Source organism: Diabrotica undecimpunctata, chromosome 7, assembly GCF_040954645.1.
Source record: "Diabrotica undecimpunctata isolate CICGRU chromosome 7, icDiaUnde3, whole genome shotgun sequence".
In the NCBI taxonomy this organism is placed as follows: domain Eukaryota; kingdom Metazoa; phylum Arthropoda; class Insecta; order Coleoptera; family Chrysomelidae; genus Diabrotica; species Diabrotica undecimpunctata.
In genome coordinates this window covers 21,938,294-21,959,775 of record NC_092809.1, presented here as the reverse complement: position 1 = coordinate 21,959,775, position 21,482 = coordinate 21,938,294, and the positions used below count along the sequence as shown (strand labels likewise).

The 21,482-nt window shown below is 34.1% G+C and overlaps 1 protein-coding gene across 1 annotated transcript in view; it reads right to left on the bottom strand.

Annotated features, from left to right (window-relative positions):
- Nucleotides 1–678: 678 nt before the first annotated feature.
- Nucleotides 679–21,482, bottom strand: part of Naa60 (N-alpha-acetyltransferase 60) — a 42,180-nt gene continuing 21,376 nt past the window's right edge. Inside the window, exon 5 of the mRNA XM_072536836.1 lies at nucleotides 679–16,924. Within this exon, the coding sequence (XP_072392937.1) occupies nucleotides 16,792–16,924 (133 nt within the window). The 3' untranslated portion in view covers nucleotides 679–16,791. The remainder of the gene's footprint in view (nucleotides 16,925–21,482) is intronic.

The window sequence follows — 21,482 nt, the reverse complement described above, 5'->3', positions numbered from 1 at the left end:
ATAGCAGATTATTTTAAGTTGTTTTTCTCCCATTTGGTATCCTTTTTAGTTCTTATATTTTTTTTATTATTTCATCCATAATCAGGTTGAACAATAGAGGACTCAGGGAATCTCCCTGTCTTATTCCATTGCCAGCTTCAATAGGGTCGGTTAGTTCTTCTTATACTTTTATTGTGTTGTTTTGGTAGATATTTTCGATCGTTTTGATTTTGCCTAGAGGTATCTCTCTTACGCACAATAAGCGGATAACGTCCTTTGATTTGACCTCTGGTGATTCTGTCCTCTCCTGGTGATTTTCTATTTTTTATTTTTTATCTGCTTTGATGTTTCATGTAATTGTTCCAGTTTACTTTTTAAAGTAATATCTAGGGCAAAAAGCTTGCAACTATACCAAGTCTATGACCACATTACCAGAGCTATGACCAAAAGACAAAAAAGACGGTGAATTTTTGAACCTTTTTGGAGAAGTTTTAGTAGCAAATCAAAATTGGAGGAGATAAAAAAGTTGGAGAACTGTTCGAAAATCTAGAAATACTCTGTAGATCAATACGTCTTATTTATTTGGCGGTAATAACAGATTAAAGATTGGCTAAAGATTCCTTGTCAAAAGGTATTGTTATACTTTTTAAGGGAGAAGTCACACTGCAACTGATAATATGTATTTTCTTCTTTAGGTACCGTCTCCTCTAAGGAGGTTGCTAATCATCACAGCTATTTTCACTTTTGAGATTGCAGCTCTGAACATGTCGACGGAACTGCAATTATACCACTATCTCAGATTGTTGAGCCAGGAGATGCGTCTTCTTCCAATACTTCGTTTTCCCTTCCTTAATTTTTTGTAGCAACATATTTATCCCCTCTTATAACATGGCCGAGATATTGTAACTTTTATCTTAATCGTATTCATGATTTCCATTTCCTTTGTCATCTTTCTGAGGACCTCAACATTTGTTATTCGGTCTACCCAACTTATTTTTAATATTCTTCGGTAGGTCCACATCTCGAATGCTTCAAGTCGATCGCTCACCTCTTTCTTTAAGGTCCAGGCCTCCACCACATACAGCAACACCGAAAACACATATGAACGTAATATTCCTATTTTGAGTTGCAAACTAAGGTCTCTTCTGCATAATACTTTTGTCGTCTTATTAAATCTTGCTCAACTTGTCCAATTCTTATTTTTATTTCTTCTGTATACTCGTTATTTTCATTAATAATTGTACCAAGATATCTGTATTTTTTTACTTTTTCTATTGAAACCCCTCCTGTTTTGGAAATTGTCATAAATTTTGTTTTATTAGCATTAAGCGTTAGTCCGCTTTCCTCACTAGTATTTACTAGCTTACTAAACCTTAATCCTTCCAGAAAGTTTAATATATTTAAATGATTTACGCTAGATAAATCCTCTGCTATCTTATGCGTACATAATCTGCATTAATAACATCTGCTATACTAATTTTTTTAAAGTGTTCTTCACATTTGCTAACTTCAATGTTTTCAGATTCTCGTTCACCGACAATAGCCCGGTAGTATTTCTGATAAAAATAGTAAGTTTAAACTAATGCAATCTTTAAATCTTCTATGGTCATAGCTCCTAGAAGTATCTTTGATTGTTTCATTCCTTCTAAATAAGTCTTCCTGATATCTGGATCTTTTATGATCTACTTTTTTTCGGTTTCTTTCAGCATTAAATTACTACTAAGGTTTCCGGTGTCATAAAAGGTTCATCCAACTCTTTTGGAGTTGGGTGAATTAATTTAGACAATTTTGTTTTCCTTCTTCCCGGTATGTTCTGAAATTCATAGGGGGATAACTAAATTTTTCTTACTTAGTTCATTTAAGTTGCCTAGGAGTTCCTAAACCTCTTGAGAGCTGATTATATGTGTTTGAAGTGCTTTGAAGACTGCTTGTCCGCGATATTTTTTGTATGGGTTTAACTGAGCACAACATTGACATTTTGCTCAGGCTTCCTGAGTTTTAAATTCTAGACTTGTAACCTCCTTTCCTAGTTCTTTCCTGTTAGATAAGTTGATATATTAAATTATATTTGTGTTTTCAAAAAAATATCTATTAGGCTTTCAAAAACAACTAAAAATATCTACTGTTTTCATTGATTTATCAGCAGCATGTGGAGACAAGGGGTAGTAATCTAAAATTCCATGCAGAAAGATTACTGATATCATTAATGTTATGCTATTCAACAGATTTTTCCAAGTCATCATTGGCGATAAGACTAGTATCCAAATGAAACTTAACAATGGCCTCCCGCAAGGATCGGTGCTGCCCCCTTCTCTTTAGCCTTTATATAGCTGACTATAGCAGGCATTACGAGCCTTAAAAATTGGAAACTACTGAACAAACATTGTCCAACCTGGTTACCCTCGGATGATATTTCCACCACTGGAGATTACAACCCAACGCCGTCAAGACGGAAGTATCATGCCGTTCATTTAAACAGTTGACGAGGCAACTACCAATTAAAAATCCACTTTGAATACAGACTCCTCAAGCACACTAAACACCCAAAAAATATAGGTGTGACACTCGATAGAATGCTAAACTTTAAAGAATATCTTACAAAGGCGTCTGCAAAACTTAGAACACCAAATAACACTCTGCAAAAGTTTTGCGTTACCACATGGAGTTCCTCAGCGTCTACACTTATATAGACAGCACTAGGACTCGTGTATCCCGTTGCGGAGTACTCTGCAATCAATATTGACGCCCAACTAAATCAGGATTTATCGACCATTGGCGAGAAGATTGGGAAAAGAATGCACCGCCTGACACCCAGAATATGCCATGTATTACAAGCACGCCAGATGGTTTCGACAAACCAAGACGAATCTGAGCCACACTTAATAGAATAAGAACGAACTGTAGCAGGTGCTTAGACTCTCTTTTTAGGTGAAAAAAAATATCCTCTCCAAACTGAGATTACGGTTCTGAAAGACAAACGGTTAGACATCTAGTGGAGGAATGCCCGATGAGATCCTACAATGGCAATCCGTCCGATTTCTTAGTTGCGACCAAAGAGTCTATTGAATACATTTGTCAACTATATATATATATATATATATATATATATATATATATATATATATATATATATATATATATATATGTATATATATATATATATATATATATATATATATATATATATATATATTTAGGGATTCTACAGTATTCACTGCCTTCCCTCGCTCAACCGTTTCCATCTCTCTCTGTTGTTCCATTCTCCATCGTTTAGTCCTCTCTTACTCATGGCGTCGTCTACTTCGTTCCTCCAGGATTTTCGGGGTGGTCCTCTTTTCCTCCTTCCTATGGGGCTCCATTCGGTTATTCTCTTTATCCATCTGCTGTCGCTAGTTCTTCTTACATGTCCATACCACTTTAGTCTTTTTTGTTCTATATATGTTAGTATGTCTGTTTCTATTGATGTTCTTTGCTTTATTTCGTCATTACTTCTCCTATCCATTCTTGTTACTCTGCAGCATCTTCGCAGGCATTCCATCTCTGTTGCTACTATCTTACTGCTGTTTTTCTTGTTTATGATCCAATTTTCAGCCCCATATGTCATAATACTTCGCACTAATGTTTTATAAATCTGCGTTTTTGTCTTCATATTTAGGTGTCTATCCCACCATACTGAGTTAAGTTGTCGGATTGCTGTTCTTGTTTGTCCTAATCTTTGTGTAATTTCTTCCTCTGTTGTTGCCTTTTTCGTGATTATAAACCCCAGGTATTTGAATTTATCCTTTCCTTTGATTGTTACGTTGTCATCAATCTGTAGATCTTCTATGTCTTCTTCACTTGTAGATAGGTACTCTGTTTTCGCGAGGTTAATATCTAGGCCAGCCTTGGTGTATTCTTCTTGTAGTTTCTTCATCATGTAGCTGAGGTCGTCTTGGTCTTGTGCAATCACTACTTGATCGTCTGCAAAACTTAATGTAAGTATATAGGTATTCGTTCCGTACCGGTACTCCCATGCCTTCGCATTTTCTTTTCCATGTAGTCAAGGCTTTCTCTAAGTATATTTTGAATAGGGTTGGAGATGTGGAACAACCCTGCAGGAGCCCTTTTGTTGTGGTGAAGTCTCCTATGATTCTTGTTCCCATTTTAATAGACACTTTATTTTCTTTATACAGAACTTTTGTAGCTTCTATAAGTTTCGTCTGTATTTCTAATTTGTACATTGCCTCCCATAGTTCTGACCTTGGTACAGAGTCATACGCCTTTCCCAGGTCCACAAATGCCAAGTGTATATCTCTATTTTTTGCTTTTTTCTTTTCCAACAGTTGTTCCAGTGTGTATATGTGGTCTATGCATGATCTTCCTGCCTGATCCTCTCCGATTTTGCCTTTTATCGCTTGCTCTATCTTTTCTCGCAGTATCTTCCCATATAATCTTCCTATTGATGATATTACGCTTATTCCTCTGTAGTTTTCGCATCGTTTTCTATCTCCTTTCTTAAATATAGATGTTATATATGCCGCCGGTCATTCCTTTGGGAGCTGTTCTCCATTTGTCTCTCCATTTGTCAACTAAATGTTTGTAAAAATGAATTATTGATATTTACACAAAACGTAACTGTGATATAGCTATACGCTAAATAAATAAAATAAATTTATGGAATAAACAGTGAAATTATTTGCGATTATAAATCTGAATTTAAGATAGTAACAGATATGGGAATATTAATATAAAAGAAACAGCGAGAATATTGTAATAAGAGGGTAGTAGAGTAGATGTGCTATTTTGATGTTGCACATGTTTTTCCAACATGCACTTATGTCTTTTGCAGATTTTTCCCCCACAATAAAAAAACTATGACAATATTGTTTGTCTAAATCGCTGCGAATATCTTATTTAATATTACGTTAAAGGCCATTAAATAGAACTAAAATGTGATAGATACTACGACCTATCATTTGAAATTAGTAGTTCTTCAATATTTTGACTTTTTATTTGTTAACAAGTCTATTTTATGACCATAAAACAACTAAAATCTAATTATAAAAGGAAACTTTGCGTCGTATAGGTAATCTGATTGAATTGTCTATCAACTTACATAAAATTCAAACTAATAAATCTCAACAAAATTAACTGCTCATGTGAAAAGGAATAGGACGAATGTGCCCAGAAGTATTTTCACGAAATCTTTACGGACTACTAGTCCGCCTACTCTTTAGTTTATTGTTATCTTAACAAGATGTTACATGTTATTTTTGGAACTGAAAATCTTCATTTTATCATTTGATTGAGTATTTAGAACATTTACATGGATTTTCAACTGATGCCTCGACCTTAAGATCAAGCATTACACCTTTCAACATATAAAAAGTCTAAGGCCCACTTTATATAACAGGTTTAAAGTCTTGTTTTTTTTTTCTTTAAGGCCAAATTTAAATTAAAAATTGAATTCATAATAATACTTTTTACACGTTTTAAATTAGATTTAAAGTATCTACAATGATCCTTATTTTAGCTGTATTTTTTTTTAGGTTTTATTGACTTGTAAATTTCTTGTATTAATGAATGTCACGAGAGTTTTGAGTAAAATTTTATCAATGTTAATTTAATAATAAACCGATATAACAGAGGTTCGAAGAATCCGACAGAAAATTAAGCCCACATCAACTTGAACCAGCGGAATACTAGCAATGTACACATCTGCGGATATACTATAATTCGACGATATTTTACGTGTATTTTTTCAAATTCTATACCTATGCATTTATTTCCTACGTAAATTATATACCACGTTTCATCATTATTATTTATTCACAAAATTCGATATGGTTCTTCCGTAGAATAAAAGAAATTTGTATACTCATTTTTCAAGACTGAAAAAACTTTTCATTCAAGAGTTATCGCACATACATACGGACATACCACGACACGATTTCAAGAAATACCTGTCTGGTTCTTAATAATTGCCCTAAGATCTAATTATCATGATATTCGTTACTTTAAATTCGAATTCTATGGTAACGCTTGACAAAAGTCTCTAATAATTTTGGCTGCAGTAGCTTAAAAAGTTATAAAGAAATAATGTGAACCATTTTCATGATCAAGGCATTTCTAGGAAAATAGCTGAATGTGAATAAGGAATACTACTTTTAAAACTGTAAAAAACTGAAAAACCAAAAGTACTGAATAAAGCAACGCAACAGATAGAATATTAATATTCTAACTCTACAATTCTAAGTTACGGTAAGATCAATAATGTTTTAATAGATAATATATGGTAGCTAATTATAATTTATTCTCTTTCAGCCCTGAAGAAGCCAAATTAATTCTCTTTGGCGAAAACGTTCGGCGAAACAATTGATACACATTAGAGTCTTTCTTGCAGATTTCCCCAATATTTAAGAGTTTACTATTTAACTAATCTGCAAAGATTAAATTTCTTTTCTATCCTTGTCACATGAACAGTAATCTGTATAATTTCAAATGCAATTACTGCATTTTAAAGCACTCCAGGTCAAAATATGTATTAAACATCGGCAAAAGAAAATCTCTTTATTACTATCAACTAAATATTTCATGTTTTGTCGATTTTATACTTGAGAATAACTAAAATCATCGATAAACATAGGTACTATAAAGAACATATTTTTAAACTAAATATTTCTGTTACATAGCAAAGATAAAATTCAAGAGTTCCAACTTAAACGAAAAACATAAGGAAATATGAATAATAAGCATTTTCTTTTTTGATCATACAATCTCTCGAACGAGTAATTTCCTACACTACACGGAGATCTAATCGATACGGTTCATTGATGAGTCAAAAAGTGTACATTTAACCTGACTAGAGGTCCTAGGACAAATAACCAAATTCAGCACATTTATCGCTGAAGTCTTCACACTGATGGCCAGCACCGGTGGTGTCGACTAAATAATAAATGTACAGGGTGAAATATAAATTACCAAATTACCAGAGCGAAAACATAAATATCTACAGATGGCCAGGCGGCCATATTAACGCACTTACCAAATCAAAACTAGTAAAAAACTGTAGGTACTTACTTAATAAACTCGTATCAGATAATAAAGTGTCTTAAGTGGGGAAACATAAAGTAGTCCGAGGAAATTAATTAACAGAGTCGCTGGCAATACACAACATTGACTGGAGGTTTCGTCTTGACTAATGATCTTAGAGGACGAGAGTTGAAAAAGATTGTGAGTGGATACTGTCAACTGAAGAAACTTGGGGTAGGTTTAATGATTGTAAAGAAAATGTGAAACAAATGAAGGAAGTGCCATACGTATCCTATGTGAATGTAAAATGCTTAGTGACATAGGTCAAGTATACTGAGGCAAATTAAGTATAAGAAATCTTTAAACTACCAATGCCAAGGTTACTGGTTTTTATCAAGAGCAGGAACTTTTTAATGGAAACACAGTTTAATAGTATCTGTAGAGACTTTGGTAGATACAAGTAGGGTTCTAACCTAACCAATAACCTTAAAAGAGAAGACAAAATTCAAAAATATTAAGTTACAGTTTTCTGCCCCTTTCATTTCTCTAAGAACAAGATTAGACCTCATGTAGAAATGCATTAGTGTTATTAATCTGCTGACGGAATGGTATTGATGATGATTAAGAGGAAAATATAAAAGAAAATATTTCAATCAAATTGATTCTTAAAGAATCAAAATTATATGTCGTTATGGGGAATTAGAACATACTATTAATATATTTAAATAAATTAAAATTTCAAACGAAGATAAATGGGAAGGGGATGTAAGTATAATAAAGCTTAGTTAAAGCAAGCAGCAAATTATCGCAAAACGAATGGAAGGGGACGAAAATTTGAAAAGCATATTAATTAAGTAGAGTCCGCACACCAAGGAAACGTGTGTAATTGTTTGGATTGGAAACTGAGCACATTTTTTCTTGTTTCCGCAACCCCATCCAGTGGAATGGCAAAGATACGCGATGAGTAATTAGACTGTTCAAGTTAATGCGTGTATGCACGAAATATAATCAAATATGGATGGAATTTTCGTCACACGATTACACACTGTTGTGTTTGCTGTGAAACAGAAACCAAAAATCGACCGTAAAGTGTACAAAAAATGGTGTTTTGCAATGGTAAACTGTAAGTGTATTGTTCGAATCAAAGGTTATTCCTTTTAACATCGTCCAATAGATTCCACCAAGCTTGGGTTCGCAGTTCAACAAATTAGCCATCGAAGAGAAGTCTTCTAACTTCTTCATAACAACTATTATTAGGACAAGTGTACTACAAACTGATAAATTTGACATTAGAACAAGACAACTACTATAGGGTAACATTCCCTAATGCTTGATGTACGCTGATGTGGTGTTATTAAGAATTACTGAAAGAGAATGAAAACACAAACTGTAATAATGGAGACAACCTCTTAAAGAAACGGTTAAAAGCTTAATTGCACAAAAAGAGAGAATATAGAAAGTTCGTTTAAATATACGGTTACAGGGAGCAACATGGAAATAGATGAAGAGGTAAACAGAAGAGCGGGTTGGATCAAATGGAAGGAGGCAAGCGGTGTGTTGTGTGATGGGAAGAATTTTGGCCAGTTAAAAAGAAAGAATAAGGAATTCATGTTGCAAAAATAAAAATTCTTGGATGCATGAGTGGCATAAAAAAAATTATAAAAATCATAATCGATTTATTAGAAGTCTACGTGTGACACAAATTGATACCAAAATGAAGAATCGTTGAGTTGCAAGCTCCTGGCAGGAATAGACGAGGAAGAACAAAAAAAAAAGATCTAGTGGGAGACACTTAAGCAAGACGTGTTTGTGAAAGGACTTCATATTGGTGTGACCCAATCATCGAGCAAAAAGACAAAAGAGGGAATCTAATCGTTATAAAAAGGAGACCAAAATTCATAAAAGTGGCCTCTTAATATGACGTACATATCCGGAAATGCAAGGGCGCCAAATTTGAATTTTAAGACACTTTACAATAATCATACAGTGGTATAGGGGTTCTAATTTATCTAATGGAATTATTACAATGTTTGAAAATTTTAATATAATGATTGTTTTAATTAGGAAAATATTTCATGTTTTTTTATAAGGTCATAAAACAGTAGCTATAAAATATTTTTCAGAATGTGTCTTAGACGAGAAAGTTTTAATTAAATAATAACGATAATAGTCTAAAATGTGACACAATTGTTAAAAAAACTTCAATATAAATAAGCTTTCATGTGACAGTTGGGACAAACAATAACATAACCCAACTAAATATGATTTCTCAAACAAGGAAAGAGACTCTCTTAATGTGGCCTCTCAAAATTGAACTTCTCGTCTAACAATATTTTTGCCCCCACTACCTTTACATTCCCTCTTCTGCCTTTTTATTCAATGGACCCAATATACATAGAACATGCATTTCGGAAAGCCGACCCTGTATAAGGACAAAAGCAAAGAGGAAATGAATTACTAAGAAGAAAGAAACTGTATCTCCTTCGAATGATGAATTTTTGCACGGATGTGAGTCCATTTCTAAATAGGTAAAAAAAGAAAAGACTTACAATTATTCTAATTCTACCTTGGAGACCGGTTTCCAACTCTATAATTTCCAGCTCATCGTCAGGTCCCCGCTAAGTTTACTTAACCACTAAAAAACATGGCAGTTGTTGTAGCTTATAAATTATGCCAATATTAGGTTAATATTAAGTGTGTTTGCATGTTATGAATGTATTTCCAGTATACTTACATAACGATACAAGGAATGTGATCTGTGGTAAGCATACTATATGCTTGATTATGCCAAGACAGTGTTAAAAGAAAAGATACTTTTCCACAAAACGATGATGGAAATATTTCTTAAGATGTTCAAAATGACAAATGAAAATTGTATGTTATGTGATACGAATGTTGTGATGGTTTTTTTATATATAAATGTATGTATATGTCGTCCAAGGCAGAATTATGATGTCCTTTCTTTTACTTTTTTACCTATATCGGATCTCCTTCGAGTGAAAAAATAAAAAGTCTCATTTTGTAAAAACAGTACCACAAAAACAATATATAATGTTAGTTAACTGTAAACATATACTGGGTAAAGTAATATGACAAATAACAGAAAATAAATGAATAACAAAACGGATAATAAAAGAACCAAGGACAATAAATATTCTGTGGATATTTCCGTACTGTTGTCGGTTCATTGTTGCAATAACAAAATTGTAATAAACATGTACTATTAAGATTCAAGTTAGTGGTAGGTACATTAAACGTATGACCAAACTAGGGTGGTGAAATAACATTAAAGAATAAAAGAAAATACACAATACATTCAAAATTATATACACTGCGAATCAGAGAAAACAGGTCACACACAGAATTTAAAAAATTTAAATTTTTTTTGTTTATTTCTTCAGTTTCTTTTAATTTGTTTTGTGTTAATTAAGTTAAATGGATTATCATGTGTGCTGAGAAGCCTGTAAAGAGAATAAACAAATTTGCAAAATCTATTAAACCATAAAATTCTCAGAACTTATTACTTACGAATCAACGAAACTTCGATGAAATTATTGTTTTGAGAATTTTATGAACTTTTGTAGTGTTCTAAAGGGTTTTTAAAGATATCTTAGCGTTATACTGAAGTATATTTTTTAGTAACGATGGACAAATTTCAAAAATATGTTCAGATTGTTACATTGATGGAAAACGGAGCAAGTCAAATGGATGTGACAAGACACTTGAATGTTGGTCGTTTAACTGTGCAGAGAATTAACCAACGATTTCTTCAGACCGGATCCTATTAACGGTGACCTGGTACGGGAGCAAAAAGTTAGAGAAGATCGCGTTCTCACGCAAACTGCTAGAATGCTCCAAAACCATCTTCAAAAAGCTCAAGGACCAAAAATCATCCTTTCTACTGTTCGACGAAAGTTAAGAGAATAAAGTTTGACAACTTACAATGCAGCAACGGAGCCGTTACATACTGATGCTCACAAAAGACGCATATTGTTTACGGATGAGCGTAAAATATCAATTTATGGCAAAGAAGGCTGGAGAACGTTATGTTGCCTGCACTCGGTCACACCGGGTTGCTTTTAGTGGTGGCTCAGTAATATTTTGAGCAGGGATTTTTTTGAGGCATACACGGATATCGTCCTAATTGAGCACAAATATACATAACGGAGATCCTACATCATGTGATGCCATATGCTGGATTTATTGGCAATGGTTTTCTCCTTATGCAAGATAAGTCGAGACTACACACGGTAAGGATTGTAACAGTATCTTGAAGGGTAGGTATTCTAAAAATGGACTGGCCTGTTCAAAGCCCAGACCTTAATCCCATTAGGCTTATATGGAGCCTGCTCAAAACGTGTGTAAGATGTAGCATACCTGCTAGAACAACATGTAAAGAGCTTCGAATGGCTCTAATTGAGGAATGGACCACTTTTCTCCAAAGGGACCTCTAAAACGTGATCAATTCTATGCCAAATCGAATGAGGAGTGTCACACAGAATCGTAGTGGTAACACACATTATTAAAAAAATACTTGCCTTTTCTTGACTCTATAATTCAATTCTTGTTTTAACTGTAACGATACATAGAAATTTCCAATACATTTATTAGTTTCCGAAATATTTCCTTGTTTTCCATTTGTTACTCAAGATATTGTCGGGTTACGTGTTACATGAGTAACTGACTCAATAGCTAATAGATTTTATTTGATAAAAATAAAAAAATAATAAAAAGAAACAATATTTCTTAAATTTTGTAGGTGACCCGTTTTCTCTTACGCGCGGCGTACTAATTTTTACTTTAAAACTTTTTCAGCAACTCTAGAGGGATCTACTTAGCCAACATAAGCTATTTCTGACGTTTTAATTATAATGTTACACGCGGCGTTGAACGAAGTCGGTAAATTGACAAGAAATGTAATAAATTACATTGTGTAAAAGTGAAATTTTTGGAATGTTTTTCTAAAAATCAAATAGTTAGATAATTAGTAAGTTAGAATGGAAATATCCATAGATACATCGAATAATTAACAATATTTATAGATACAATTCCCAAGTTTTCAATTGGAACTCCTAAAATTTATCTTAAAAGACAATCCGTAGTACGCTTCAAATTGACTATGTAGTATAATACTGATATTTTTTCGCATAATATCGTATGTACTTATTCTGAAAAATAACTTAAGTATCTAAAATTAAATAACGAAAATATAATACTAACTTTATATAAATATCTCATACAAAAACTGTGTAACAAATAATTTGTTTATTGGTTACTGTATTTATAGGTATATACAAAATGTGTCGAAAATATAGTGCGGCAATACAAATAAATATTGTTAAAAAATTGTATATTTAAATAAAATATTTAAAAGTGTTCAAATATTTTATTTAAAAATAATTTAACGGGATTAGCTAAGAATGTGATGTAATGAAACCAACAATATCATTAAAATTAATCACGTTCAATAAAAAATATAAATTAAATAATTAAAATATCACGATTTTTAACTACATTTAAGATATGCGCGAACTTGACCGAACCGGCCGGCAACAGAATGCACCACGATGATCGGCAATTTAATATCTTTCAAATTAATCAGCGCGAACTTCACGGAAACGTAACATATCGAAACACACGAAGCGCGCAGAAAACTCGGAATGAAATATTTTCGCGCGTAGTGTGTAGCGGCGCGTTGCCCGGTGACTTAGCGATACCACAATCGAACGAGCCGGAAAATAAAATTGACTAATCAAAATTAATAATATTCGTTAAGAATTGAGAATGCAAAAAGAAAAAGAGCTCTTAACTGCAATAAAAACAGTCAAAATACTTCGGTCACATCATAAGGAACGGCAAAGATATGTTTTGCTGCAAATAATTTTACGAAAAGTAGAAAGAAAACGAGGCCCAGGAAGGCCAAGGATATACTGGCTGAAAAACCTACGTACGCGGTTCAACACAACAACTACAAATATTTTTAGAGTAGCAGTGTGCAGAGTACAGATTGACATGATGGTCGCCAACATCCGAAACGGAGAGGCACTACAAGAAGTGTGTACAAGGAATTGACGATTTTGGTGACAAAAACTATTTCAACCGAGAAAAGAAAAATAACTTTTGGAAGGAAATATCACAGCATATGAGACAACCATGTACGTACAGTTGCATAGTAATATACTAGGTATATTATTAGTTTTAAGTAATTTGTTTTTAAAATCAGGAAAAAATAGCAAATTCACTTTCCATGTTTCGCTTTTTACAAATTTCATACACCCATTTATTACGCTTCCTTTTTGTACATTTATTTGGTTGTTCTTCTTCCTCGCACAACAAACTAACAATAATAGTTTTTGGATCAATGTTAGATAAAATATGTAAATCCGCTGACTGAGTAAATGCCGGTACATGCGCGTTACGGCATTTAATTCCGGGCTATAGCGGTGCGGTCAGTTACCGGCCGGTGCCGTCAAGTGCGCTCGCACCTTTATGTTGTAACACTAGGTATAATTTTCAGTATATAAATTATATAAAGTGAAGGTTAGGATGTAAAGATTTTGAACGACTTTTTGTCCATAAGTACACTTTGTATGAACACACAAAAGTTATCTACTATATTTAATAGGAATAACCCACAATTTTAACTAAAAAACGTTATATTTGACATTCAGATTTCCACTTCCATATTTTGAGAGTAATTTCCGAGATGGATTTACAAACGTCAAATTTTACATGTTTTCAAATTTTGCGAGTCAAATTAGAGTTTAAAATAGATTCCATTATAATGAGGCAACAAACTATGTTAAGTTAAGAGTACAAGGCGTAAGAATGACAAAGAAGCATAGTGTGGCACGGACAACTGGTAGGTAATAAGAAAAGCATATATGCGTTTCGGAGGCAAGGTTTCTAAAATAAGGACACAAAAATTTTTATGCCGTAAGTGGTTTCCACACTATATATTTTCCAAATTTCACCCTGTATTATTAATAATAGACCCTACACGCATTATACAATATAGTAAGTTGAGATCAGGTTCTTAAGGAGCTTTTAAAATTATAAAAATATACAGGGTTTCATTAAAAATAAAAATTATGGACTATGCTAGACTTGCACGAATCACCCTGTATATTTAAATTTAGTTTTCAAAAGCGCACATCTATATTTAAAAACTGACGGCTCTCAGCGTTTTCACGTACTCAGAGAAATATTGATAAATAATTTAAGATACGCCGATGACACAGTCATAATTGTAGAGAGTTCGGAATGCTTGCAGCGTTTACTTAACAAAAGATCAGCCGAAGGAGATGTATTGGGCTAAGAAACAAACACCAAAAAACTAAAATATTGGTGGTAAATAGGAATCCAAATCAACCAGTGCATGTAAATGTATAAGGAAAAGAAATAACTAGAGTTTCCAAGTGCGTGTACCTGATTCGATGAAAATCTTAACCCTGTTATATAACTTAATAAATTGCTAGATATGATCCAGCTAGAAAACGCTCCTTGATAAACCCATTGGAAGAAGAGGAAGACCCAGAACAAGGTTGGCGATGGATAGGGCGACTGACGACAAAGTCTTGAGGAGGATAGAACCCACGCAGGGTTTTAAAGCCAGAATGAAGATGAATTGCTACATATAACCCACACTTTTGTATGGGGTTGAGGCGTGGACACCAAAAATTAGCACACTGAATAGACTAGAGGCATTTGAAATGTGGTAGAGAAATATACGAGCAATATAGCGAACCACCTCTAGCACAACATACTAAACTGCAGAGATTACGATGGGCAGGGCATGTGGTCCGCATGCATGAGAATAGAATCCCCAGAAAATTATTAAATGCAAGAATGCAGGGAAAAAGACCTGTTGGAAGACCTAAAAAGAGATGGGAAGATGAAGTCGATGAGGATGCCAGGAACTGCCTGGGAACGCGTTCATGGAAAAGAACAGCGGTAAATAGAGATGGTTGGAGAAGCCTGTTGAAGGAGGCCAAGGCCCGATTTGGGCTGTAGCGCCATTGGATGGATGGATTTGAAATGTGGGCCTATCGACGATTGTTACAAATGCCTTGGACGACTCACACCACGAACTTGGAAGTTTTACGTCGAACGTGATCTTACGTTGCACAACAAACTGTTTGCAAATGAGTCAAATACAAACGAAAAGACCTATACATAGATGTTTATGGAAGGTCACCTCATATGCTTCATTTCAAACGTAATTAAGCAAGGTTTGTAATCTGGTTGATAGAGGTCAAATCATACAAACAGTTAGCAATATAATAGCAACTGTATAAAAACTGTTTGGTAGATTAATAAAACACGCGGCTATTATTTGTATGGGTCTGGGATCGAAACTCGATTACCCAATCTAGTAGTTTTTTTACTTTTTTATCCATTTTTAATTATAAAAAATCAGTTATATTCAGTGATATATAATATTAATGCTAATATTAACACATAATATTTCAGTTAAAACAAAACTAAAAAAATGTTTGATACTTCCAAAAACTTTTATATAAACACCAAAAAAAAAAAAACTGATTATCAGCGCTTCTATAGACCGGGATGCAAACCTTGCTGTTTACATTATTTATGACTCGAAGGACCAATTTTTGTTAAGGAATAACGTTTTATAAGCGTTACGATTGACCATACACGATTTTTAAGCGATCACGCCTTAACTATGCAATTGTTGTTTCTCCAAAGAATCGGAAAGGAGAAAAAATCGTGAGCACAATCAAACAAAGAAAGCTTGAATATCTAGGCCACATATTGAGACACGATAAGTACCGTCTACTGCAATTGATTGTCCAGGGGAAAATAGACAGTAAGCGAGGGCCAGGCAGGAGAAGACACTCGTGGCTCCAAAATCTGCGGAAGTGGTTCGGGCTCACATCGGTCGAACTATTCAGAAGCGTCGCAAACAAGATCAGAATTGCCATGTTGATAGCCAACGTTCGCAACGGACAGGGCACTTGAAGGAGAAGAAGAAGAATAGTCTAACAAGCTATATAAGTGACTCATTAATATTCAGCTCAGCGTGGTGCTATTGTTAGAGGTGTGAAAAAAATTACCAAACACACTAAAAATTATATATCTCAGAACAATCTCACATTTACTCTTTCAACCAACAGAGTAATATTCTAAGGTAGCCTTACCTTGATATTTATCTTACGCTTGTTTGACCAACTTACATATGGGAAAAAGATATTCCTTCATTGGATCTATAATGAAGGAAAAAGAAGGTAAAGTTTGTATCAATAATATTAAAAAGTGAAATGAAAATTAAAAAAGTGGTTTAAATTTGGAAAAGAGGACGAATACGAATATGTGGCTTAAAACGTAATAGGAACATCTACCAAAAATGACTATAAGATATGGAGGTGTCATAGACCGAAGAAAGTGGAAAAAAATTCAAGCAATGGGCCTTTAAAGCCTGTTAGAGCTGCATTTATACTGTAGACACACATAAATACAAGGCATTTGTAGAAAAATATAAAATTCTTCTTTTTATTCGTATCAATCTCTGTGTTAAGTTCTTCTAAAGCTGTAAAAGTTATATGTAAAATTAAATATGTATAAATAATAAATCAATTTCTGCTATCAAAATATAACAATTTAAAGGTTTTTTCATTTTGATATAATTACAATAACACATGATTCAATTATTCAAAATTGAAGACAAAAACCTTAAAGTACGTAAAACATACAATAAATTATTTGATAATTATATTCTTTATAAAATTAAAAATAATTTTCGACACATTCCGCATTTCAGAGACTAGTTTTCTAATTTGTTTAATGATTTTCGTGGTCATTACTTTTCGGCTCCCTCCATACCCAATGCAGCGCCCTGTTAATTTGGAACACCATCCATGGGAAGAGACCTACGCCGTTTATCACTTTGCTACACATGAACTGTACATAGTCGGTAAGCTTTATTAAGGAAAATGCCATTTAAGCTTAAAATAGAAACATACTTTTAGAGATTAAAATTCACTTGTTTTGACGATCAACTAATAAACAGGATAAAACGAAAACAAATGTTTCCTAGCTTTGTTCAGTTGGACCAAATTTTCTATCTCCAGTATTTTGAAAAAACAACGTTTCGTATTTAATGCTGAACTAATATATTACGGACCTTTTCTTTTTTAAAGAAAATATGGAAGCAAAGGGCTTTTAGCATTTTAAACACCGGCTTATGGCACTACTTTCAATTAAATAATTGAATTTAGATATTTGTGCAATTACATCAGTATTCAGTTTACTATTCTAGAGCTGTGAGGCAATGAATTAACGAATAGTTTCCAAATTTGGTCGTTTGGAATAGTATGGAACTAGCATGTGTAGAAATTACCAGTAGATAATCAAAAAATACTTGTGGTCTCACATACCTGTGATAGGAAATAACGAAATATATACGGAAATGCAAGAGCAACTATAAACCTTCGTTTGCATATCTTAGAAGATAAAAATTGGCGCAGAGGGGTCCGACAGGGAAATACTTTGTCGCCAAAGCTATTTATAATATGAGAGATATTGCAAATTTTGCCAGCGTGCTTCAATTTGTAGTTCCATTCAAAAAACAACGGAGCTTGGAGAGTTCTCCCCTCCACTTTTCTGTGGTGAGGCTCCACAATAAACAATGAAAATACGATTTTACGAATAAAATGCTAACTTGGTATTACGAACACTTATATTCGAGTTTTAAATGCAGTTCTTGTAGATTTTTATCTGTGGTAGCTTGGAAATAAAACAATAATTAACTTACATTAACAAAACCAACAACCAACCAACAAAACAAAAAATCAACTAAAAAAATTATTTTAAATAATTAAATTAAAATTAAAGGCATTTTTTTAAAAATCTCTAACCAATTAAATGATAGATCAAACCACCATTTCGCGCCAAAGAAAATCCGAATCTATCAACCAAAGCAAGGCTCATTGCATTCAGCTGACCTGGCTGTACCCGACTACAGAGTTGAACAATTTTTTCTTGCAATTCTGCTAAATTGGTGGCTCGTTCGAATTGATGCCCATATCATTTTAATTTTAGCATTCCCCAGAAATAAAAATCCAAAGGTGTTAAATCTGGTGATCTAGGGGGCCATTTTATTGTTCCTTGTGTAGAAATTAATCGTCCAGGGAATATTTGTTCCAAATAATTTGTAACTTCGATTGCATTATGTGCTGGGCAACCATCCTCTTGAAACCAGATATCATCGGAGTAGACCGCAAGGTTTCGAACTGCTGGAATAATCTAATTGCGTAATAAATCTAGATACTAACGTCCATTCAGATTTCCCGTATTAAAAAATGGACCAATTATACAGGGTGACAATGACAATTGGACGATTTTAAACTAAATGGTACACAAGAAATTTGCAAGAAAATACTATTTTATTAACATTAAACTGAAGCTTATATTATGCCATTTACGATCTAATTAAGTATGGAAAATAATGTCATTAAGATGATGACCATCACGTTTGATGCAGTTTTCGATATTCTTTAGGAAATCCTCCATTACACGCTCTAACATCGCTCGATCGATAGTCAGGATTTCTTGTCGAATTGCGTTCTTCAACTCTATTAAATTACGAGGATTGCTAGCATATACACGACTTTAAATACCCCCATAGAAAAAAGTCACAAATTGACAGGTCTGGAGACCTTGGAGGCCACGGCAAATCTCCAAAACGTGAAATGAGTTGTCCTGGGAACAGGTTGCGGAGAATATTCATTGAAGCATGGGCAGTATGTGCCATGGCACCATCCTGCTGAAACCACACATTCCTTGGGTTTTTTCCACCATCCCCTTTTCTGCGTAGTTCTGGAACTAAAAAATTTTGGATCATGTCAACGCAGCGAACAGAATTAACGGTGACGGTATGGCCAGCCCATCGAGCAAAAAGACAAAAGAGGGAATGTAAAGGTAGTGGGGGCAAAAATATTGTTAGACAGGAAGTGCCATCTTGAGAGGCCAAATTAAACAAGGAAAGAGAGTCTTTCCTTGTTTAAGAAATCAAATTTAGTTGGGTTATGTTATTATTTGTCCCAACTGTCACATGAAATCTTATTTATATTGAAGTTTTTTAACAATTGTTTCACATTTTAGACTGTTATCGTTAATATTTAATTAAAATTTTCTCGTCTAAGACACATTTTGAAAACTATTTTATAGCTACTGTTAATAAGTGTCGGAAAATTTAAATTTGGCGCATTCGCATTTCCGGATATGTCCGCCATCAGAGGCCACTTTTTTGGTCGCCTTTTCATAACGATTAGATTCCCTCTTTTGTCTTTTTGCTCGATGGGCCAGCCTCTTCGAAAAAACATGGCCCAATAATGCCAGTCGGACCAATGGCACACCACACTGTGACTTTTTGAGAATGTAAAGGACGCTCCAAAAGAAATTGCATTCTCTTAGCAAAATCCTCACGTTGTTCAACATAATTCGTAGGGGGTGAAATTTTAGGTCCTTATGCAACATTTTTCTAATTCCCGATTAATGTTTAGCTGAATTGCATGTTTTCGGACGGACCGTGTAGAGCTTCTGACGACGGCATCTCTCACTCGCTGTATGTTTACAGGAGTTCTTACTGTTCTATTCAGACCTTGTTGCTTTTTTTTCATGACACTGCCTGTTGTTCTACAATTCTTTATCCATCTTAAGATTGTGTTGTGAGATGGAACCGCTCCACGCCTACCAATATTAGAGTGAGTGCGAAAAATCCGCTGCGTAGTGATCACTGATTCTTGATTTCGGATAAACGTATCGTATGCAAACGTGCGATGTTCTATCGTCCACTGCTCCATGTTTACTGAAATGGCACACTACTACAGAGGTAGTAACGCCGCGCTTGTCCCACTCTCATCCCCTCAAGCTTCGTACTATGCGTTCTAAAAACATCTAGCTCCCGATTGTCACCCTGTATTATCGTTATAAAGTCCAGTACACACATTTAATTTCTTTGGGTATTGTGTTTTCACAGCAATACTTAAATGTTTATTTTCCCTAGACCAATAGCGGACGACAGATGGATTATGACGTTTATGGATTGTGAATGAAGATTCATCGGAAAACAAAACATTTTTTGAAAAGTTATTGTGCTCATTCGATTTCTCCATCATAGTTTCACAAAATTCCATACGTTTAAAATGATCGCCTGGAAAAAGTTCTTGGGTGGTTTGCACTTTATAGCAATTGTATCCATTTAGTTTTAAAATATTCCTTACAGTTCTCTCCTTTAGGCCAACTTCGTCCGCAATTTGTCTACTCGAACAAGGCGTTTCTTCAGCAGTTAAACAAACTTGCATTTCGCGAGCTTCACGTTCAACAGAGATTTGTTTCGATCGTGGCTGATCCGTTGGACGATATTTCATACAGGTATTTATGCAACCGAAATTTTTAAAGTTTTTACTAATTGATCGTACTGTTTTCTCTGTTGGAATTGGGCGATTTTCAAAAGCAGCAATAATTAACCGTATTATTCTGCACAGAGAAGCACCGCATATTATTTTGAGGAGAAATCCTGCACTCGTAGAGGGGGTACACCGTTTATACTATCTGTCTGTATACTAAAGTGCGTTATTTATTTAGCTCAAGCTGTTGTCACATATCAAGTTCTCAATTCAGTGTTCTGTGTTAATTAATCAAGTAATGATATAATCGTTTAAAAAATAACAGTTACAATTAATTCATGTAAGTTTTGTTGGGGAAATATTAATTTTCAATCTACAATGATCTGTAGTGGATTTAAATATTATGTTACACTCGTGTATCCGACTAATATTTTAGAACGAATGATGTAACAGAAATTTTGCAACCTGTTTAAAAGTTAGACTCGCTACTCCAACATGCGGGGATTGTGTCTCACTCGTATTCAAACAATTAAGTGTTATCTTTGTTCCACATACTAAATAACGTATACGGTAGTTGAAAAATTGCTATATCGGTATAGAGTTGCTTTGATTCTTATGTCAAAATCTACTATATTAACCCTTCGCGGTACGGGTGCGTGTCTGTGAGACAAGCCAATCATATTTTTACAATTTGCAAATAGACCCGTTAGTTCTAACGCGCGGGCGCTTTAGTAGCTGCATGAATTACAGCTTAGTAGCATATGCGCCAGGCCGCAGTTTGATTCTAAGTCTCTGAGAGTTTGTGCAGTGCATTTTTGTCCACGAGACACTACCCGAGCTTTGCAGATACAAAATCGAGAAGCGGTACGTTAACTCAAACTATAACTGTAACTTCTGTTGAGACAAATTTTTATTATTTTAGGTAGTAAATCGTTTTAAAAATGGATCCTTATTTAGCAGAAATAGCTAGACTATACAAGTTGTATGATGAAGTAGAAGCCGAGGATGATTTAGAAGAGAAAGGCTTTTCTGACGAAGAAGACATCTATGAAACATTACACCATGAAAGTGACACAGAAGAAGAGCTAGATTTTGAAGATACTAAAGAAATTTCGGCTAGCA